Source organism: Cebus imitator, unplaced genomic scaffold (genome assembly GCF_001604975.1).
Source record: "Cebus imitator isolate Cc_AM_T3 unplaced genomic scaffold, Cebus_imitator-1.0 Scaffold205, whole genome shotgun sequence".
Classification (NCBI taxonomy): domain Eukaryota; kingdom Metazoa; phylum Chordata; class Mammalia; order Primates; family Cebidae; genus Cebus; species Cebus imitator.
The window spans coordinates 2,134,412-2,157,994 of record NW_016107520.1 but is presented as its reverse complement, the minus strand read 5'-3'; the positions used below and the strand labels follow the sequence as shown (position 1 = coordinate 2,157,994).

Genomic DNA, 23,583 nt, shown 5'->3' with positions numbered 1-23,583 from the left:
TTTTTAGTTGGAGTCTTGCTCTGTCTGCGAGGTGGAGTGCAGTGGCACATTCTCGGCTCACTGCAAATTCTGCCTCCCAGCTTCAAGTAATTCTCCTGCCTAAGCCTACTGAGTAGCTGGGAATACAGGTGCGCACCACCTCACCTACCTAATTTTTCTATTTTTAGTAAAGACGGGTTTTCACCATGTTGGCCAGGATGGTCTCGATCTCTTGACCTCATGATCTACCCACCTTGGCCTCCCAAAGTGCTGGGATTACAGGTGTGAGCCATCACACCTGGCTTCTCTTGTCTTTTATTGGTGAAGATCTAGGACACACTTTTCTGACAGAAGTTATCCCTTATGGAGTGGTAATTTCTGCAGGTGTCTAATGGGGTAGGCACTATGTTGGGATTTGCTCATTCTTGTCCCCAAACTCTGGATTCCACTATGTTTGGAGACTATAACCATCTCTGTGCTTGCTACACAACTCATTTTTTTAATTATACTGCACAAATTGGGTGTTTTTATATGAGTCCAGCCCAGGCACCATACAGATAATTGTTAAGGAAAAATTCAATATTTCATCACTCATGCTGAGAAGACAAAGGTTTTATTGGTTCCAAATCACTAGAGCTTTATAGCTTAACAAATTTTGCATGGTGCTCATGCTGTCCAAGTGCTATGTGCATACCTTTGTATTTTGTTCATTTACTCAGCGTGTTTCATTGCCATTTCAGGTAAATCAACACCTACAGCAGAAGCGACTCCTGTGGTAGCAACCACAGAGGAAATTGCTGAAATCGAAATGAAAAATGAGCTGAAGCTCAAAATAAAAGAAGAACACCTTGCTGCCTTGCAATTTGAAGGTAGCGATTGAAATAACTTAAATGATGCTTTTCAGTAGAAAGGAGACCAGTGGGCAAACAGCCCACAACTGGCTCATCAATTGCCTCAGACCATGTCTATGAGAACATACAGCAAACAGATTGAAAGTACAATATTCAGTTGACTGTTTTTGTTTGACCACTTGAGGACTAGATTTGAGTGTTGCATGAGTCAGACGTTTTGGCGTCACCTAATCAGTCTTAACTGATGGCAGGATCTCAAAAAGAACCAAAAAGAATTTGGGAATGGGTTAGAAAAAGCAACAGCTGTCATTAAAATCTCATAAAACAGGAACAAAAGATAATGTTTAAAGTTGGTATGATTTTACAGGTTTAGGTAGTGGCTACCTGAAGTAAGTGGTTTTATATTACAATAAGAATAATTTAAGTCTCTCATTAGGAAAATAAATTCTTTCTAGAGGCTAACAGTCCCTGAAAGTGATTTATTGGGAACAAAGGCCCTAGAGGAGCCAGTCATATATCTATTATGTTCAGGGGTGTTCTTCTCTATGGAGCAATGACTCCACAAAACGTATTCTCCTTATGGCTCTCCTAATTGTCTTGTAATGGAATTCTAAATGAAATCTGAGAAGATCAGGAAACTGAACAAACATATCCTAAGGAATAACAGCCATGATCAATATACAAGATGACAAAACCACAAAAATGTGGCATGGGGCGTGCTGAGATACCTTTAACCACTAAGGATGCTTTCCATCCCTTGTTTTTCTCCTTTTCTCTCCCTGTCCTCTCCATCTCACTACCACCCACTTCTATAATTCCAACAATAAAATCTGAAGTCAGTTGAACACAGGGAGACCTGTGGCATCAGGAGAGCCCAGGACAGATGCATCTTCTCTATTGCTTGTTCTGCATCTGATTTCAATGGTTTTCAGTATACTTCATCTTTCAGTTCATTCCTTATGTGATCCTTAGTGTGACAAAATTCATTCATTCGTATAACAAATGTTTATTGACTTTCCACTATGTGCCGAGTCCTGTGATAGTTGCTGGAGACACACACTTATATGTACAAACATAAACAAAAAATAAAACTCAATCTCAAGGAAGAGAAATGCAATCACTGTTGCCTGTTGACATGTTGACAGCTGGGCCTGTAGTCACAGCTACTGAAGAGACTGAGGTGAAGGATCAATTGTGTTTGAATCCAGCCTGGGCAACATAGTAAGATCCTGTCTCTAAAAAAAAAGAAGAACATGATATTAGTGGTAGGCATATGAGGCAAAGGGGACATGAGGGAAGTTCCCGACTTACCACAGGAACTAATTGTTGAGCTGAATTGGAAGACTATGGAGAAGTTTTTCCAGAGGACAAGTTGGAGTGAGAATGAAGAGAAGTATTACATGCCATGGCAGAGAGGGGGTAAGAGGCTTGTAAGTAGCTTAGGAACATGAAGCATGTTCTGGGAAGAAGCAGCCTGGGAGATGGGGAGGCCAGACCATGGAGGGTTATCTAGGCCCTGCCAAGAATGTTCAATTCTTCTCTGGTGGCAACTGGGAGCTAGTGAAAAATTACGAGCAGAAAAGTGATTATGATCACATCTGCAGGTAAGACAAATTACTGTGGGTAATGTGGAGGTGGATTTGGATTTGAGGTGGGGAAAGAAGATTTAAAAAAGTAGGATTGTGGCTATTGTAGCAGTTTAGGTGAGAGATAATCAGCCTCCAAACTAGGCAGTGATGATGGAAAAAGCCAAGAGGAGAAACTGTAAAAATGTTTGAGTTAAAATCCACTAACCAATTATGTGTCAGGATCAGTAATAGGCCTGGGGGTACATGGGGCTTGCCCTACTTTTAGTGGCGCTGAGAAGTACAATGGCATTGCCACCCCCAGGTTCTAAAGTAGGGAGACAAGCAAAAGACTTTGTCCCCACAGTCCCTTTTCAAAATTCAGAAATTATCAACATGTGTTTTCACATTTTATTTACCAAATGAAATGTACATTTACTTTATCCATTGCTATGAAGTGCAATGGATAAAAAGCTCAATTATAGTTTTGGTTCAGATAACTTCTCAAATGACTCTACGACATATTACATTTTGCTTCTCAGTGAGATGGAGATTACCTTATCTATACTGGTATATTAAATGTATACCTAAGACTTCACAAATTGAAGCATGAGTGGTTTCAAAGTGAATCTGTTCATTAATAAATGCTTGGACTGCAATATGTGAAAACATTCTTATTTTTCTTTGCAAATAGAAACAGCCACGCAATTTCGACTTGAACTGATAAAGACAAAAGCATTGGCTTTTCTTGAAGAGTTAGTTACAAAGGTGGTTGATGTATATAAACTCATGGAAAAATGGCTTGGTGAGAGGTATTTGAATGAAATGGCCAGGTAAAATACTATATGGCTTTTTGAAAATATGCTTTGTTAATTCTAAGTATCAAAATTGATGAAGATTTTTAAGGTTTTTACAAATTTAAATTGCAGTTATAAATATAAATTTTGACCTTGTAAGAAATCATATGTATAAACACATAACATGAGATTTACTGTCATGTTTGTATTAACTCTTTTCTAACAGTAAATCATACATCAAAGGGTTCTATTGCCATATTCAACTTTACACAATACTTAGAAGTTTAGCTGTCATATTGATCAATGAGAATCTTATTTTACAAGGTAAGATTATATGTCATTTAAAAATAGTTTTCAGAACTAAAATAATGTTTCATCCTTTTCTAATGGTAGATTTATTATTAGTCAGAGCCAATTAAGAGGAGATTAAAAAGTTATTCACTGGAATGTTTTACCAGCTAGGCTGATTTTCTTATAAGACTAACCCCAAGTTCTACTTTTCTGTTGAGTTCCAAAGACCTCCCAGATTTTCATTGCCACTGAGGGGCAATGAGCCTCATCCTGTTAGTTCTTCCCTAAAAGGTACAAAGAGGCACCTCAGTGGAGTGAGTCATGATTGTCCACAGACCAGGAGCCCCATCTTGTCCACAAATTAGTAACATGCTTGATAGCTCTGGGCCCCACTGGCTTCATCTATACAAGGAAACACTCCAGCCAGGCTATTTCAGAAGTGTATATTAGACATAGATTCCAGGATGTGCTACCATTTACAATATACATTTACCGAAAACTTAGAAGTTGATACACAAACAGTGTTCAAAAGGCAAGCATTCTTAGAAGCAACATTTGTCATGTAAAAAACAGTTGTTATGGTTTGTTTTTTCTGGTCCTTGTCTCATAAGGAAGTTCTTCTGTAAAGCCTTCAGTCTACTTATTTAGAACTATTGCTCCATAGTAAAACAAACAAACAAACAAACATTAAACAGAATTAAAAATACAAACACAAGCATAAGTAACTAAGCTTACTGCAGTAATACTTAAGATAATTTTACTACTGGATAACCAAGTCAATTACTCATCAGCATCATACAGCAATAATATTCAGTTCTGTTCTCTGCCTGCCATTTTCAAATGAAAGCATACCTTCTTCATTTTGGGGATTCGTGGCTACCATCCATGTGGCCATCCAATGTAAATGCATATTAGTTTTAGCACATGTACTCATATTTCTCAGATTTGTATTGTATATGTCTTCGCTCTCTGAATCTGCAAATGCTGTTATGAACTGTGACCACAATAAGTTAAAACCTAGAAATGTGATCCAAACAAACAAACAAACAAATAAATAAATACACAAACAGCTCTCAGATCCCTTTGACCTTCAAATCCTATTTTTATTTTCCTGACACTTTTTGCCTTCCATTCTTAAGATTACTCTTGGTAACGTTCCACTAGGTGGCGCGCACCTGTTTTGGTATCCTGATTCCATATAAAGGTATTATTCTAATAGTCATGTTTTACAGAGCATTGTGCTGGGTTATGGTTGGGTCTCAATCCACATCTGGAGTCCCTCCTCACTCACGCAAACTCAGCAGCTATCCAATGCCCTTCTCCTCTGTCCCCGAGCATGCAACTACCATAAAGCATAAACTAATTGGCTAACTCATACTACGTGAACACTCACGAAGACAACATTCTGTAGTTGAATTCTAGAGTATCTTTTGAAAGACAGCAACTAATACTATTTTTTGAACTTTCAGTTATATTTTCAGTATATGGTATATTTGGTACTTATGAATTATATAAAATCAGATCAAATATGTATTTTTCTATGATGCTCACTTTCATTGTGGTATATAAACAAGATCCTTTCTACATTACAGCGATAATGCACTTATTCATGTATAAAACTTCCCTCACCTTTAAAATGCTTTTAAAAGATCATTAACTATATCCCCAGTACATTTTAAATCATTGCCTTATGCAAGCTCACATTAATAACCATAAGATAGGGAGTGATGTGTTGTTGACTACATTGCAAAGACAAGGACATACAGAGAGCTTCGGTTACTTGCCCCAGGATCTGTGCCTAGAGAGTGTCCTATGATGGGAACTCAGATTCCAGTACTCTTTCTACCGCATCATAGTGGTTCCTAACTGTTGCTGCTTTAACCATATGATCTAGCTAGGAATTGTTATTCTTCATGAAGATAGCAAAGCAATTTCAATGGATTATATGCAACAGGATATTCTGACAACTGTATTTTAGATAACATCAAATTTCTTGACAGAAATAGAGAAAGCCACTCTTCTAGAAATACATTCTCAAATTTGATTCACTTTATAATTTAGCCTGATTCCAAATAAATGTATTATTCTAATAGTCACATTTTACCGAATATTGTGCCATACAACCTTATTCTGGTTCATACTTAGAGTGAAATATAACCCTTGACATAATCTTGCTTACATAGTAAAATATATTCTAATACTAATAAAAACTACATTTAATAGATTCTCTTTAAGTTCAGCTTTGTATAAAATGTGTAACTATTAGCTGTTTAATAAGCATGCATTTTCTATTTAATCTGCATTTATTTATACCTTGTTTTTTTATAAAATAGATTTGGGGACAAATTGAGATTTATAAGCATGCAGATGGAGTTGTCTAACAGCTGCATAATGTGTTTGCTTTAGTGTGTATGTCTTATAAGCAAACTTTACTAATCTAATAGTATCTTTCATGGGGTTAACTCTATCTGTTTTATCATTTTCAGTATAGAAAAATTAACTGATGTAGCTCGCTATCACATTGAAACATCTACAAAAATTCAGAATGAACTTTATTTAAGCCAAGAAGAGTTCTTCATTAATGGCAATATAAAAGTTTTCCCAGATCCTCCCCCACCAATACGTCCTCTACCTGTAGAAAAGGAAGAAGACGGCAACCTGACCATTGAACAGCTTGACAGTCTTCGAGATCAGTTCTTAGATATGGCACCTAAAGGTAGGAAAAAGAATGATCATGAAGAGAGCACAAAACAGGTAAAGATTAACCAGGACAGCAATCACTTACCAACAAGTAAAATCAGCTTTATGGGATCATGTGGCCCTAAAACAATCCCTTGCTTTGTTCTAGTTTATCAAATATTGTTTCGTACAACATAGACCCAAATTAAACAAGCAGGACCCACTGTGAATAATGTTTGAACAGTGTGATGATCCTTATTCCTGGTAATTCCCCTCTCCTGCCCTCCCTGCCCCTTGCTGACAAGTTTATATATTTGAGTATTACTCCACCCAGCAGCTTACAGAAAGACTTTGTGCATCCTTCTAATTTAGATTTGGTATTGAGATTGAGTTTGTGTTTCTGTTTCCCTCAATAATCTGTGAGGGGAGACCAGGGAGTCGAAGATTTCCCTTTTATATTGGTCTTTTCCCTCAGTGCTTGTAGACCATAAGCAGAATCAAATAAGCTGTTAGAAAATGTTCGCTTAATTGGTCAGTTTGTTCACATGTAAGTATAAATGTTTTCTGCACACAACAATTTTAGCTCCTTCACATTTTATCAGCATGGACCCAACGCATCTGCACAGACTTTTTTTATTCAGGATTTTCCTACTTCTAGATATTCTTCAATGGGTTCTGTCAATTGATAGCACAAGCAATTCAGACAGACACATAGGATTACCATCTCTACTTTATAGGTCTAGATACTAAGTCACACAGGTGTTTAGCAGATTTTTTTTTTTTTGTCTATAGTCATATATCATTCAGAACTCTTTCAAATCCAAAGTTCTTGCCCCTTCTCACAGGACTAAGTTGCCTCTCATAAGCAGATTTATTTTATATTCCAATATATACTACTTACTGGAAAATTATTACTTTTCCCTATAGCATAGTCAACTGACTTTAATATTACTACAATGTAACTTTTTTTAAAAAAAGTTCAGTATTTCTAGAAATTCACATCATATGCCATTAGTAAAAAGAGCATAAGGGGTTTTCTGCTAAGTATTGGTTAATTCCTTTGAAAACAAAAGTCTTCATTAAAATACTCCTTACTAAACATAACATAAAGTTGAAAAGCAGTATATATCATGTCAACACTTCTTTTCTGGTCAAATTCTGCCACTTGTGATGATTCTAAATCTCTTTTGGTAAAGGTAAGGATTACACATAAAATATCACTTATTGATATGATTGCTACAAATATGCTAGAAAAAAAAATGACCTTATACATGGTATTCCATGCAAAATGCCATGGAACAGTTGATTACACTTGCATTTTTCCTGCCAGTTAGCAAAGATCCATACTTTAGAAGCATCAGAACAGTATGAGTAAAAGAAAGCCAGTGAATCAGCAAACCATTCTTTCCATCAACTATCCTAGGAATCATTCCCATGAACATACTCCTGGAAGAGTTAGATCTAGTGAATATTTTCCAAATTATAACAATAGCTAATTTGGCATGGTCACTATGTGTCAGGCCCTTTGCTAACATTTTCATATGTTAATTTACTTATTATCCACCTCTGTCTATGATGGCATGACTAGAGTCAAACAGTTCTCTCTCAAGTTCACCTCTTGTCACATGACTGTCATATGATGGTGGACAAGTTATTAAATTTCCCTCTGAAATTACCACATCTGTGAAATGAGAATAACAATGCTATTTATTTCATGTATTGAAATAAGTTTATGAGGATTAAAGTAATTAATATATGTAAAGTGCTTAGAGTATTGCACATAGAATGTGCAATTTAAGTGTAATCATATAAGCCATTGTGACTTGATTATAGTAATGTCATACTGGTATATAATATATAATATCAAACAATATTGATACAAAGTATTCTATTATTCAAAATGTTAGCTTGGTGTCTTAAAGGTGCAAGTACCCTAGTAGGCACTTGCAATATTACCCCAGAGTGCTTCCCAAAAAATTGTACACCAACTGGTAGAATTAAATCATAAAGTAATGTGGCTTCCTAGGGACTACACACATCACAAACAAAAACACTCATTTTGTGTACTCTAGTAAGTTCTGAGTGGGCACATCCTGTCTCCAAACATCGAGTGCCAAGTACATCAGGAAGACAGCCTTTTTCTGATGGAAGCAATTTGGATTCTATTGAAACTAGAACACTCTAGCAGAGTTCCTCTGTCTCCACTTAAACCATAGGAACTCTTTTTCCTTGTAAGCCCATCAGTACTCTATGCAATGCTGCAGAGGTTTGGTTCATAGCTATTTTTCCTTCTGCTGAGAAGCTACCTGAAGAGAACATGGTCCAGCAAATTCTATACCCTCTCTTTTTCTTCAAAAGAGGCAACATTTTGTTGTTCAAGGCCTGTAACATTGCTCTGAAAAACTGACAAGGACCCCTTCTTTGAACCCCTCTTAAAGATCTTTAGATTTAATGACTAGTCCCAGAGACAGAGGGTACACATTCAGAACTCTGGGCTATAGTGATTAAGCCAGATCATTCGGCAGCATGGTTTTTACAGGAGTTCAAAGGCAGAAGTAGCTATTGCTGCCTATGTGAGTCAGCATGAGGGTTAGCCCAGAGGCTTTTGAAACTGAACTTTCCAGGAAGAGAAGCAAAAGTGGGGTATTCCAGGCCAAGGGGAAACTGGAGCAACTGTGGAGCTTTTGAGATTGCATGATATATTGAGGAAGCTGTGAACAGACAAGAGGCAGGAGATGGGACCACAGAGAGCTTGTGGCTAGGTTGTGAAGTCTCAGGTGGCTTGCAAAGAACATGTAGGAGAGGAATTTTCAAAGGCATTTAGAGCCAAGTGTTGTGGAGAATGGATTGGAGCAGGAAAGAGACTATGTCTGAGAGAGTGGCGGCACTGTCAGTCTCTCTGCAAAGCCTCAAAAACCCAAAGGCAGGAATAAGAGCACCTGAGTGGTTGGTTGCCTGAAAGGAGTAACTAGAAAGTTCAGTGGATTTTTCCAGGCTTAGTGTCTCTGAGAAAATTATAAAAATACAATACTATATATTTGCAGGTAAGTATTTTTGATCTGAAAATTGTTTTAAGTTAGTCTAACATTTACTCAAATCAATAAATACAGAAAGATTTCTTAGAGAAGGGAATGATATAGAAGAGTAGGTGTTATTAACAGAATTATCACAGCAGGTGGCAAAATATAGGGATTACAGCAAAGAGGAGTATGGCCTCCACCTACCTTTGCTTTATTCAGTGGCCGAACTCTTTCCACTAGATCAGATTCAGATCACAGAAATTCAGTAGTAAATCTAGATGGTTTTGAGCCTGTTAAAACTGTTCATGTATGGACAGAGTTTCAAATATGCCTTTAGAATGAGATACACAGGTATTCTCCCAAAGCCAGAGAACTTACATTAGACAAATGAAAGTATATACTCAGAATTCAAGATAACATCTTCTGGAAAATCTGTCCATAGAACTAAAACTTTGTTTTGAAACTGGCAAAATCAGTATTGAAAATTAAATTTTTTAAAATTTAAATTTAAATTTTTATAACAAGATCTCACTCTGTAGCTCGGGGTAGAGTACAGTGGCACAACCATGGCTCACTACAGCCTCAACACAACACCCCCCACACACACAACCTCAGCCTCCCAAGTAGCTGAGACTACAAGTGCTTGCCACCTTGCCTAGCTAATTTTTTTTCTTCTTTCTTTTCCTCCTCCTCCTCCTCCTTCTCCTCCTCCTTCTCCTCCTCTTCCTTTTCCTTCTTCTTCTTCTCCTACTTCTCTTCCTTCTCCTCCTCCTCCTCTTCAACCTCCCCCTCCTCCTCCCCTCCTTCTCCCCCTCCTCCTCTCCTTCTCCTCCTCCTCCTTCTCCTTCTTCTTCTTCGTCTTCTTATTCTTTTTCTTCTTCTTCATCTTCAAATAGAAATGAGATTTCACTGTGTTGCTTATGCTGATCTTGAACTCCTGGGCTCTAGTGATCCTCCCACCTCACCCTCCCTAAGTGATGAGAATACAGCCATGAGCTACCATGCTCAACCAAAGCCCTTTCTTTAACAAAAAGAGACTTTATATTTTCATCACTTTATTCATTTATTCATCAGCATTTATATGTGTATAGCAGACCCCAGGCCTAGTGCAACAGCCCTAACACAGAAGACTAACAAGTAGCTCAGTGCTTGAATAAGAAAACAAAGGCAGCAGCTTTCAACTACAAGGATACTAATCTTAAGCGAAATATGGTAATATTTAGAATTTGCAAAAATAGGGGTCTATTTTAACAAGAGCCACACAAAGACTGATTAAAAAGCAAAGGAGAAGTTAGACTCAAATAAGGTGTGAAAGGCAGAGGCAGATCAACTAATGTCAAGGTTTTCAATTAAAAGAAGTTGAGATATGAAATCATGAAAATCAATTAGGAAAGGAGACTAATTTTCTTAAACATCTACCAAGTGCTTAGGAGTCAGCCAGACATTATGAAGCACATTATTTAGTTCTATTCAGAGGGGTCAAATGTTAAAACCATAAAGCACTGACAAAAAGAGTGTATGTTAACATGAAATATTTTAATAAACACATACTCAATTTTTATTATGTAATAAAATAGGACAATATAATCTAATGATTAGTAACATCAAAGAAAGTGTAGAAGGGACATATACACGTGATGTAGGCTCTCTACCTTCAAGGAGAAACTGGTATTTGAGGACTTTGTTTTGTGTAGTTTTTAGTTTTTTATCCTTCTGTTCAGATAAACTTATGTCCTCTTGTCTGAGATATAATCAAATATGTGTCAAAAATTAGACCTTTGGGGGAAAGAAAAAGATGAGGCATGAGGCATAGCTCCTTTACAAAACCACCTGGCAAGGATTTCAAAGCTTTGCACCCTTTTTGTAAGTCAACAAGCTTGCTGTGGCATTGCCATGGAAGGTAGGACTTAGGCAGGAATGAAGGGATGTCCAAGGCGGATCTTGCAGGCACACCACCATGCATGCTCTATTATTCCTTTTTTATCACCAAGGGAAGAAAACTTTAGCTAAAAGCCATGTCCCTCTTATGCATGAATCAATGGATTCAAAAGTGAAGAAAAGCGTAGCACTCCTTTCCTCACACAAGACACGTGTAAGAGTGAAGTATACAAGCGGGCTGTGGAGTGTCGGCCTACTGGTGAATCTCAGCTCTACCACTTACTTACAAGCACTGCAACATTGCAGTTTAATTAATCTCCCTGTGCCCCAGTTTTCTTATCCATAAAATGGTAATAACAGTCAGTGCATTTTCCAAACTTATATAATAGGGGTAATGGATTGTGAGGATTCAGTAATATAAACCAGTTAAAGCACTCACCAGAATGTCCGCTAAGTAATACGCACTCAATAAAATTTTTCCAAAAACAGTGAGCAAATGGTGAGGGTCAGAGATTAAGCAAAACTGAGGGTAGAAATTGTGATTACTTAAAATAACAACATGGAGTTATTTTAAAGGCAGGAATCCCTTGGATGATGTGAGTAGAGTCACCGAAAAGCAGAAAAGGCCACAGAAGCTTTACCATTACCTTCCAAAGAGAAACAATCAATTTTTGAAAATTTGGCTTAAAAAATACCCTTGGCTTATATATGATGAGTTATTAAATCTTATGTTCTGCACCCTGTGTCATAAGCATCGAGTCAAGTCAGGGGGAAGTCAAGCAAATTTTTTTTATGGTACTGACAACTTGAGGGCTGAGTTTCTCAGTGCACATCATCTCAGTGAGGCTCATGCCAAGGCTTCATTAATGGAAGCAACGAGTAGTTCTTCAGTGAACAGAGCAACCACCAAACTAATGATGAAGACCATGAGCAAAGGAACCCTCGGGAGAGTAGAGAAATTGTTCAGATCATGCCATGCTATTGCCAAGACCAGGCGTCCCCTCAAAGGTTTTATTTGGATGTGCAAGTTGGTTGACATGAAAGGTGTTGATATTGGCCCAGTATTCAGAACTAAAATATCAGCAAGAATGTTTACACACTTTATCGCTGAAGCTGAACAAAAAAATTTAAGAGAGAAGCTAGAAAAAAGAAAATTTTTCTCTGTCATCAATGATGAAATCATAGACAGTTTAATCAAAGAAGCCGAACTTGTCTATGTGCAGTTTGCTCATGTGGGAAAAGTGCACTGTCAAATTGTTGGCGTACAGTCAGTAGAAAGAAATGATCCTCTGGCAATAAACAATGCCACTGAGAAAACTCTCGAGAGAAATCTTCAACTTACGCTGTCAAGCCAAGACTGGGCAAAGAAGCTGGTTGGTTTTGGAAGTGATGGTACCCATGGGATAGAGGGAGGGAACAATGAGGTGGCCCTGCTATTAAGAGAAATACAACTATGTTTACAGACTATATATTGCTTTGCCATCACCTTGAACTATCTTACAAAGTGGTGTTCCAGAGCACTCCTCTGTACAATGATGTCAAAGGCCTCCTTCACAGAATTTATCACTTTTATCACAATTCTCCTCTTCATAAGAGTGCTCTGAGGACTGCTTTCAAAGGCCTTCACCTTTGACCTGTGATGCCTTCTCAAATAGGAGGCAGGAGGTGTCTTCATGGATTACAGGCAGCCCTCCAGAACTTTCTCAAGGGATATCCTGCAATTGTTCAGCAACTCCACTCAGTAAGTAATTTTGAAATACCATATTGTTTTACTTTTTCAAAATCACAGAACATACTTCTCTTGAGCTCCCTGGAATCATAATTTTGGGAAGGATAACCACCATGTTATTCCCAACCCGTGTTTCAGGCAGGTGAAAGCAAAAGTGACGCCAGTCAAAAGAAATCCAAAGAGCTTCTAGAGTCTTTTCTCCAAGCTGACATTGTTAAATTTGCCCACTTCTTGTTGGATGTCATTAATGTCCTCAGCATTCCGTCCTGTGTCAGTAAGAACAGAAACTCAATTGCTGACATATTTGCCACCTAAGTGTCAACTCTGGAAATGCTCTGAATTTATCAAACAAGGTAAGAGGTTGGGATGATCAGAGATCTGTCAAACCAGACAGTTTGACTTGCAAAATTATCTGCCAGATTTTTAAATTTTAATTTGTTAGTTGTTATTTGGGTGATTTTTTTTTTCTCCCCAGACTAGGGCCAAAAGAACGCATAGTGGATTCAGTCACACACTTTCATGGAAACTGCCTCAGAGGGAAAGAAAACATTTCTGCTGTGAGAACTACTGTTTTAACACATCTTATCAAGAGGCTTCAAGGCTGTTTCAGAGACGCCAGCCAAAATGCAGTGAGGGCTACCGTGATTGGAAGTTTTAAATTGTGACCCACAAAGATAAATCAAGGTAATCCACATGCACTGACTTCGAACCTATTCTCTGATGCTCTGTATGAGTTTCTTTTATATATATGACTCTTTCTGGTATCTTGATTATAGAATTTGGAGAAAAAGAGGTATCCATCCTGACTGCACACCATGAACCAGTATCAGAAGCTGCCAATGTGAAACTTAGTGAAGTGGATACTGAATGGAGCATGTTGAAGTTAGAGATCTATGGCAGGTAAGCAAGAAAGCAAGCCAAGGAGAGTGGCTGATGTTTATAAATGTTTGGGTAAAACTTGAGAGTCTCAATCTTTAACATTTCTTATTCTCCCTCCTAGATTTCAAAACATTCAACAGTTGACCTGGGATTTTGTGAATTCCATTTACTTACACAAGTATCCAAATATCCTGACACTAGTCGACTTAGTGCTGACCCTTCCTGCAAGTTCAGCTGAAGCAGAACGTGGCTTTAGTCAGATGAAACGGACCAAGTTACACATGCATCCAAAAATCAAGGCTGAATATCTGACAGATGTCCTAATCATTCAGTTGAATTCTCCAGACATTAATAATTTTGACCCTAGGAAAGCTATCCATTTATGGAATACAGGAACACCGTCTTCAACTGGTGACACAAGCTTTAATTCAGATTGTTCATCAAACTCAGAAAACCATTATGAAAGTGATTAGCAATAGGCAAATGTTTACATTGTAGTTGCATAGCAATGTAACTTTTTTGCATAGTAAAAAACATAAAATAAATGGTGTCCAGAAACCTGAAATTTAAAAGTAAAACAATAACTTGTCTTCACATCAAACAAAAGGCATTTGGTTTCTTCCAAACATACAGAGTAAAAAACTCAAGATTGTTTCATCTATAACTTTCTAACTTCACTTATATGTATTCATGTGTTCTTTCACACTCTTTCGGTGGAGCTGTATGCTTCTACACAATGGTGTTATTTTGAGATCATTTTTTTGAGAGTTATCACTAAGGGTGACCAGACTATGATTATGGCCTGATTTCCCTTAGGCCTGGCATACGATTCATAATTTTTCCTCGATAATTCTCAGTGATAGCTGCATTAGGTAATTAACTCACAGCCAGATTAAAAGAGAGCTTCTCTTTTCATCTGTGAACAAAATTTGTAAATTTATGTAATTATGTTATTGCAATCATATCACTGCATGCTTTGGCCATTTAAGTAACAAAGGCAAATATTAAAACAGTTTTCACATTTCATGCTAAATCCTCAGGTAAACCATTCTTATGTAAACTGAAAGTACTGTCCTATAACACTGTTTTGCACCATATCCATTAGAGGTAGCAGAAATGTGTTGCAGCTTACAAGATTTTTAAAATTCTTTGAGCCTCCTCATGGTTTCAATAGATTTTGTTTACGGCTGTAGCTTGAAGAGCATGACTGAGTTATGTCTGACTTATCTAAAAACCAACGTAGGATTTTATAAACCTCAGTTCACTGAAAATTCTGCTGTCTGGGAAAATGCTCTCCTGTCTATAAAACTGGATACTCAAGTTTGATGAAAAAGGATACAGAATTTATTTCTGAACAGCCAATTATATCAAAGAAGAAATGTTTTGATCTTGCTACCCAGAAAATTACCTTCCAAATCTCAAAACTGTGTGTTTGGTTTGAAGCACTGAGATTTTAGAAGAATTATTGCATTTCCCTGGAAGTTAGAGGAAATGATAAAGTTCATGTGAACTTTTAGAAATGCTAAAAATTTAGTTGTAGAAAGAAAACCTTGAGATAGCGTGTCTATCTTTCAGTCTTTTCATTCCTAAAACAAAGAATAGAGATGTACTCTGGACCTGAAAGATACCTGAATACACATTAGGCGTCTCTCCTTGTTTTAGAAGGTACCACTTTTGTGTTGGTTAGCCAGACATTTTTTTTTTAAGTGGATTCATTTATTTTGTTTTCTTATTTTTTTCTTAATGCATGTGCGTGCAATTTGAAATGAAAAATGAAGCAGACATCTCTTTTAAATAGAGTTAAGTAGGTTCGTGCCTAAGAGCAAAGAATGTAAAAGGTCAGTGGTCTTTCATGTAATGCTTAGGAACACTGAGCCAATCAGACCACTAAATTAGCACTTTCAAAATCCAGTAACTTAACAATTCAAATCTCTCTACATCTTCAAAAGCAAATATAGTCTGATCCAAAGGGCAAGATGCAGATAAATGTATTACCTTTCTTGCAGTGATAATCTGCATGCATTTGGAACACTTTTATTTAATATTTGCCAAAATAGTTTACTCTTGTGCCCTATTGCATATTGGAAACCTTAAAATCATATTTTTAAAACAAATTCAGCCTATTCTGAGTGAAACACAAAGAAGACTCAACTAAAATGTATACAGTTTGATAATTTTACCCAATCTGGAATTAGTTATTACTAAGCCAAAAAAAGGAATTTTGACTTAGTTGAGAAACAATAATGAGAAAGCATCAGGAAATTATCATTTTCATATTTCCAAAATGTCTTCTTTTTCTTTAAAGCTTACAGTTTTATATAATATGAATAAAATGATTTTTCAAATACTCATTACATTTATTTTAGCAAAAGAAGAAAAAAAAATCACCTAATCTAAGTAGCAAAATATTTTTTCTTGTATTATAGGCACAATAGGAAATAAAGCATTTACTGACATTCTCATCGATTTGGTGACCTTGAACCTTGGCACAAACAACTTACCTAGTAGCTGGATGCACCTGACCCAACCTGAAGTAAGCTTCTAAGTTGTTTGAGTTTTAAAGCTTTGAGCATTCTTATTTGATCAATGAATCAATAGTTCTAAAAATAATGAGTAACTTGCATAGTGTCTGGCATTTCGTAGGCAATCAATGAAACATGAGTAAATAAAAACATGAGTGAACTTCCAGTTAAAACATACAGTATGCACATGCTCAATATTTGAAGAATAAGTGATGATCTGTCACTGACATATTATAGAGACCGTGAGGCTCAACCAGTGAGTTTCTTTCTATAACTGCCAGATGGAATGAGCCTAACTAGTAATAATAGATAATTCTAGTTGTTCTCGCTTTTCATCATAACATTTTCCTTAAGAGTGTTCAGAAAACAGAATGGTTAAAGGGCAATCCACCATGGGCTGCAGAGCGTTTACACAGGCACAGCTGCAATTTCTATCTCTCTTCTGTTAAAAAGGTACAAAGTTAACTGCAGTGATGTGTGTAAATTGATGGCATAATGGTAAACAAAAACCACAAATGTAAAGGGAGCAAAAAATGAAACACTTTCTAGGTGCTGTCTGGTGTGGCCTGGTTGGTAGAATAAAAGAAACAAAAGTCAGAACTGACTCTGTGTGCCAGTGAAAAGTCCTCCTTCTTTCATGAGAAACTCTAACTATGAAAACGCGAGCGAGTAGAAATCATGTAAATATTCCAAAGACATTTCCTGTTTTCTTCTAGTTACAGGAATTAACATCCTTATTAACAGTCAACTCGGAATTCGTGGACTGGCGGAAGTTTCTGTTAGTAACCTCCATGCCTTGGCCCATTCCCTTGGAGGAGGAGCTCCTTGAGACCCTTCAGAAGTTCAAGGCTGTGGATAAGGAGCAGTTAGGCACCATCACTTTCGAGCAGTATATGCAGGTTGTTACCAGCACCTATGGCATTGATAAAACCAGAACACTTGTGACGTAAGATGTGAATTACTCACTGATGTTACATTGCCAGGTCTCAGACCAGTGCATTGCTTTTCAGCTGCCCACGTTTAGGCACCCAGGGGCAGCAAAGGCAGTGTCAAAGCCCCAGGCAGAAGCCTGGCTTCCATCCCCAGGGAAAGGATCTGAAAAAGTCAGAACTTCCAGGAGAACAAAGGGTTCTGAAAGCAGTTACATAAACTGCGTTGTTCTTCTCCTGAGTTCCTAACCAGTGGTTCTTATCCTTGGCTGTACATTAGAATCATCTGCAAATCTTTTATTAAACCCAGTGCCCAATACTCCCAAAACAGAAAGAACAATGATCACACACACACACACACACACACACACACACACGGAAAGGAGCAGGTTTTTTTTCCTTTGGGGTGAGAGGGTGATGAATGATGACATTGTTTTTGAGACGTTGAGTTTGAAATGTCTGTGGGAAATGAAGACAGAAATGTCCAATCTAATGCTGCCTGTACAGAAGGGATCACGAGTCAGTGTCATGTAGGTGGTTATTGAATTTATGAATGTATGAGATCACTCAAGGAAAGTGATGGATAACCCAGTAGTGTAATATTTGGCCATTGGACATGGCAGGTGGGATGTAACTGGTAACCTGTGTTACAGAAATTTTGGTGGAATAATAAGTACAGAAGCTACATGGCAGAGGGATGAGGAAATGAATGGGTCTTTAGAAAGTGAAGACAAGAAAAGTGTTGATTTTTGAGAATTTTGAGTAAGAAAGGAGTAAGAACAAAATTTCATAACTGAGAGGGGGCCTGAACTACTTACTTTGTCTTTATTAATGTCATTATATTGCTCACCATTTCACATTGCTGGTCAACATGAAAGAGGGAACTTTCAGAAGGAGCTAACTTTGAAACAGAGTAATATTCTCAGGTTCCTGTATCCCACATGCATTTCACCAAAGCATCCCTTCCTGCTTCCCTTTTCTTCCTTAATGCATGGCCTGCTTTTTTTTGAGAGAGTTCTGAAATTTCCAGGCTCATAGAGTTGAGCCAGAAGAAAAAACACAAATTATGATGAGGCTCTTTCAGGGCTGATCAAGACAGTTGTTCGGTTATTTGACCTCTGCTACATTTTTGCTAAGGTGGTTTTATTCAAAAGCAAAAGTAGCAGAGCAAAACTTACTCTGTTTGCATAGATGTCTTAAGATTTTAAATAGTGTGCACTCATGAAAGTATTGACATTCAGTTATTTATTGCACGTGGCAACTAACCTAGGATATCGATTTCAACGTCCTTTTGCACAAACACGATAAGAACAAAGGGTGTTGGCAATTTTCACCAAAGTGCTGAGCCAAAACCAGAAAACTATTTTACCAAAGGTGTGAGTTTCTTAGAGAAAGTTGGATGCTGTGTTTAAGAGAAACTCAGAACTACTTCTTTGAACACTGCCTGTGTTTTGGGGAACAGTTGTTTTCTGAGCTGTGCCCTCTCCCTTTCCGCCGTCAGGCCTCCTCCTCTGAAGCCCTCATGTGGAAAGGCCCACTTGACCAGCCTGCATGCCTTTCACAGATTTTCAGCACTTCCCAGCTCACTGTCCCTCCCCCACAATGTTGTTTCAGTGAAAACATCAAAATAACCTTAGGTCGAAATTTCGTAAGATTTGTTGAAAACAACACATTAGGACAGTCAAATAGTATGCCTGCATTGCGGAAATGAAGTTCTCATTGGTGTCGGTTATAGACTGAGACAGAGGGATGTCATGAACGAGGTCGCTGAGATCTTGAGTCAGTCATTCAGTTACTTAACAAAGAGTTTTCTAAAACCAACAATGTAACCAGCACCATGCAAGTCTCCACAAACAGACAGGACATGAACAGGACATGAGGAATGTGAACTATTTTTAATGGGGGCACAGACTCCTCCAAAATGTGACTAATCCAAGATTGATACAGGGAAGTGCCTCCCAGCTTCATCACACGTTCCAGCAGTTAAAAGTGGCTAGCACTCTTAATCTATGGACATTTATTTATAAATTATGTACATATGCTACAGCACTAATACATTATGAACGTTATCAAAGATGTGGAAATAAAAACTACAAAAGAATGAGATAAAAAGAAACGTAGATGGGAGTTCTAGTATTTTCTCCTAAACCCCTGTGGTTTCTGCAGCCTACCTGGGAGACATCTGCTCTAGAGACAAGATTGGCACAATCTCTTGTGGCTTTTAGAGGAACATCTCTGCATAATACATACTTTAATGATTTTCATTTTTATTTTTTTATGTAGGCTGGTCTGTGGTTTACAGGAGATGAAGATATAAAAATTCCAGAAAACCCTCTTGAACCCCTGCCATTTAATAGGCAGGAGCATCTTATCGAGGTAATGACTGAGATCTTTAAAACATTTGGCATCATCGCACTAATCATTTTCTTTGCATTTCCTTCCACTTGTGCAGCTTGCTTTGACTGCACCCCGGCCCCTCAGTTCCTCTGCTGTCTCTCCAAAGTGCAGACACTGGTGCTCATTGAGGAGGCAGTGTAGAAAAGCCCTGGAGAGGAGGCAGGGGCTGGAATCTCAGAGCCCTACTGTGAACTCTCTGAGTGATCCTGAACAATTCCACAGCCTCTCAGAACTCACCTTCCTCATCTGTCAAATAAGCTTAAGTTTTTAACACATTTGTCTCTAAGTTTCCTTCCAATTCTAAAGGCTTAGGATAAAATTTGTCTTTTTGCCAATGTCCATTTCTCTTTAATTTTGTTGCCCATGGTCCATCAGAGCTTGCTGCCCTCAATAGTATTATTATTATCCTCAATAATAGCATTTTATGAGTCTCTATTTCTGAGGCCACAGTGAAAGTCCAGACCTTAAAAATCTCAATGCCACTCTGACCTCAGTAAGACATGAAAAAAACTGAATGGTAGATTTAGACATAGATGTGTATGATATATAGATTGTTGAATTTCTAGCCAGCCATTAGTTCCAAATTGTAGTACAAAATTGAGCAAGACTCCGGTTGTGACCTTAAATGGAGCAACTTCCTTCAATTGGATGCATATTTTTTGAGCACCTCTGCTAGATGCTCCAGGAGAGCAGGTAAGAGAAAGGGTCAGAGAGTTATCAAAAAAGTCCGAGATATAAGGCTGGCAGTTGCAGGGGCAGTATTTGATGTGCTGTCGTTTTTAATGAGAAACTGAAGGACTGAAAACAAATTATCCTGGAGAGTTTTGGAATGGTCTCTATATGCTTTTGTGAACAAATCTGCCATCAACATAAACAGGTTCTTCATTAGTTGAAAGCAACTGGCAGTTTGAATATTATGCCAAGTGAAATCTACTTTCATTTTCAGCCAGAAGTTTTTAGAAATGTCAATCAAAGGCAGAGTATTTGAGCTGTTCACTTGGCAGCAAAACACAAAAGGATCTTTTAGTACTTTTGGAGTAGGTGGCTCCCACCTGCTGCCAGAAGATTATGGGAAGGCAAGGAACAAAGTCAGAGGCAGAGACAGGAGTGTGGAGCCTGAGTAAAAAGTGTTGTAATGGAACAAAAGATGACTGATGGGTGTGTGTGTGTGTGTGTGTGTGTGTGTGTGTGTGAGAGAGAGTGATGTCCATATGACAGAAAAGGTGAAAGAAGTGGTGTTTTCCATCCTCCCCCTGGGTGTCTCTGAGACTCAATGCTCAGAAGTTACATAAATCTCAATGTTCTCACACTGAGATAAAAGCAGAGATTTCACTGTTTACAAGTTTTAAGGTATTCGTGGCATTACCCAACCTCTCTGCACCTTGGTTTCTTATCCCTCTCTGGTGGGGCTGTTGTGCAGAGGGAGTTTATGTGTGTGGTACTCTTAGAACAGCAACTGACACATAGTAAGTCCTATGTAAGTATTAGTGAGCAAGCTAAACGTTTACTATACATGGTTAAACAGTAGTTAACTGTCAACCTGCTAAAGAAAGGTGGGCAAAGAGAAAAAGTTAAACAACAAAAGATATTTGTTTATTTACTTGGCTGTAATTAGAATACAAAATTAGATTACAGGCACCCACCACCATACCTGGCTAATTTTTGTACTTTTAGCAGAGACGGGTTTTTGCTATGTTGGCCAGATTGGTCTCAAACTTCTGGCTTCAAGCGATCTGCCCACCTTGACCTCTCAAAGTGCTGGGATTACAGATGTGAGCCACCGATACCTGGCCTCTCTCATTTCTTTGAGACATTATTTAAATTTTTATTGGATTTGCCAAATATCAGAAATTATTTTTCCAGCTGTTATCTTCATTTATCCCTAGTTAAACCTGTTCATAGTTGTAAGGGGTTTTGGTAACAAAAAATAACATGGTGGAAATACCTTCTGGCTCTAGAAACTTGCTTCTCAAAATATCGGCCAGAACCAGCAACATTAGAAGTACTTGGAAACTTGCTAGACATGCAGAACCTTAGATGGCCCCAACACCATCTAAGGTGTTGAGGCCATATACCTTAGATGTATTCTTAATCAGAATACACATTTTTTAAAAGTCTCCCAGTCATAAATATACATTTGAGAAGAGCTGGAAGGTAGCAGTCTCCCCAAACAGGCTGCTTAGGTGCCTAGGTGTGTTCTGTGTGTTCCAGGGCTTGAGCCTCTGCTTTGGAGAGCCCCAGAGGATAACAGACTCCTGAACACTAAATCCTCATGCTGCCAAAAGCACAAGACACTGTGTCAATGCCAGCTCAGGCATTCAGAACGAGAAAATTACTGATCTGCTGTTTGGTGCTTAGTGCACTCTCTGCCTGGATGTGAAGTCACTTAGGGTCAGTAGCTTGAGTATGAAGTCCAGAGCAGGTGAACCAGTTCAAAGACTTTTTAATGGCTAGAATCCCAGTGGCTTTCGACATCCTTTCCTTTCCCTCCTTTCACTCCCCACAGAAAGCGATGGACCAGAAGCCTCATATTTAGGGCCAGGGCCTAGTTTGTCTCAATAATGCTGAGGACAGATAAATGGGTCCTTGTGCTTGTGGTTCCCTTTTCCTATTCAATGTGCAGCCCCCACTACCCTTAATTAGTACATTATTTCCTACATATATTAGTAGCATTAATTAGCACACTATTTCTTTTACGTTTGCATTCAGGGCCTTACTTTTACTGCTTTTTTTCTTAACATTATTCGGTTCATACCATTCATTGTATGTTAGCTTTACTAATTCAACCCTCAGAAGGTAACCTTATTCCAAAGCTCCTGGAGGGATTCTTCACTGCCATGACTAACTACTAACCACCAGAGTGCACCCATTTTATCTTTGAAATTCTTTTTGTGCGCAGTTTTTCTTTAGGCTATTTGCTGACTCTGAGAAGGACCCACCCCTGCTTGACTACACACAGATGCTGCTTTATTTTGCTTGCCACCCAGACACCATGGAAGGAGTCTATAGGGCCCTCAGTGTGGCTGTTGGGACTCATGTCTTCCAACAAGTCAAAGCTTCCACTCTGAGTGCAGACAAGGTAATTGCATTCCAGAAATAAACTAACTATAGGGTCTGGAGGGGATACCTGAAGATCTTAAACTGACAACAAGGACTCTGTTCTTTTCATCTCCGTATTTGCCTAGGGGTGTCATATGATGCTTTACACATACTTGGTCTTCAACAGAGCCTTACTCAATTGGATTAAGACCTGGGGACCCAATTCCCATCAGACACTTTTATAGTAAAATTAAAATTTGTTCAAAGTGTCTTGGTGGAATCCAACTTTACTCTGTAAAGGATAGCCTTTATTTGCATGAGTACTGATCCTGATAAATGAAACAGAAATGGGTCTCAATCCAATCCATTTGGGATTCTGTGTAGAAATTGTAGATGAAACAAGTTCAGGCCTACATGCACCACACATATATGTGACTTGTTAGTGTTTCGGGCCAAAGCCCGGCCACCGGAAACCTGCATTTTATGTCACCTGTGTCCAAAGACAAAGACACTTAATATCTGATTAAGATGCCACCTCACCTTCCCCTTGAGATCTCAAAGGCGTTGGCATTCCCTGGATTTGGGGATGGGGTAGTCTCCAGAAGAGTGCTAAGTGACGTGCCTCCTAGGTGCCCATTTGTTCTTGACATGGCTTTTGGTTTTGTTCTTTGGGGACCAGAGCAGTGGTTCCATCTGAGGGGACCTTGTTTCTGCTTTTCCTTTGTTGAAACAGAGGGGAAAAATGTGCTGCCCAGTCCAGACTCCTCAGACGTCCCAGCCACACTTCTGTCCTCTTCACACATACTTGTTAACGCAGAAGTAGTCTGAAAGGAATGAGAGGTTTCTGAATATCTTAATTAGATATTCATGGGAGGGAAGAGATAAACTCTTAAATGCCATCCTAAAGTTTGACCCTGCACATGTGGACAGAAAGATCTCCTTCGCATTCCACCAGAGCCAGAGTGAGGCCAGTTACACACCTTGTGAGCTAATAGCTCTTCAAACCAGTGTGCTATAAATACTGATTC

At 38.3% G+C, this 23,583-nt stretch overlaps 1 protein-coding gene across 7 annotated transcripts in view; it reads left to right on the top strand.

Annotated features, from left to right (window-relative positions):
* Window positions 1-23,583, top strand: part of SPEF2 (sperm flagellar 2) — a 196,774-nt gene that overhangs the window by 161,070 nt on the left and 12,121 nt on the right. For 5 of the 7 annotated variants that reach the window (XR_001830836.1, XR_001830837.1, XR_001830835.1 and 2 more), the window contains 8 exons: window positions 720-848; window positions 3,090-3,228; window positions 5,970-6,199; window positions 11,637-13,142; window positions 13,265-13,473; window positions 13,566-13,689; window positions 13,790-15,333; window positions 16,095-16,180. Coding sequence is in view for 2 of the 7 variants with exons in the window: in XM_017548273.1 (XP_017403762.1) it covers window positions 720-848; window positions 3,090-3,228; window positions 5,970-6,199; window positions 16,095-16,201; window positions 16,907-17,089; window positions 19,403-19,495; window positions 22,416-22,595 (1,061 nt within the window). In the remaining 5 variants the exon portion in view is untranslated. Of the gene's footprint in view, window positions 1-719; window positions 849-3,089; window positions 3,229-5,969; window positions 6,200-11,636; window positions 13,143-13,264; window positions 13,474-13,565; window positions 13,690-13,789; window positions 15,334-16,094; window positions 16,202-16,906; window positions 17,090-19,402; window positions 19,496-22,415; window positions 22,596-23,583 lie in introns of those variants that run through there. The other 2 variants (XM_017548273.1, XM_017548274.1) reach the window with 2 other exon arrangements.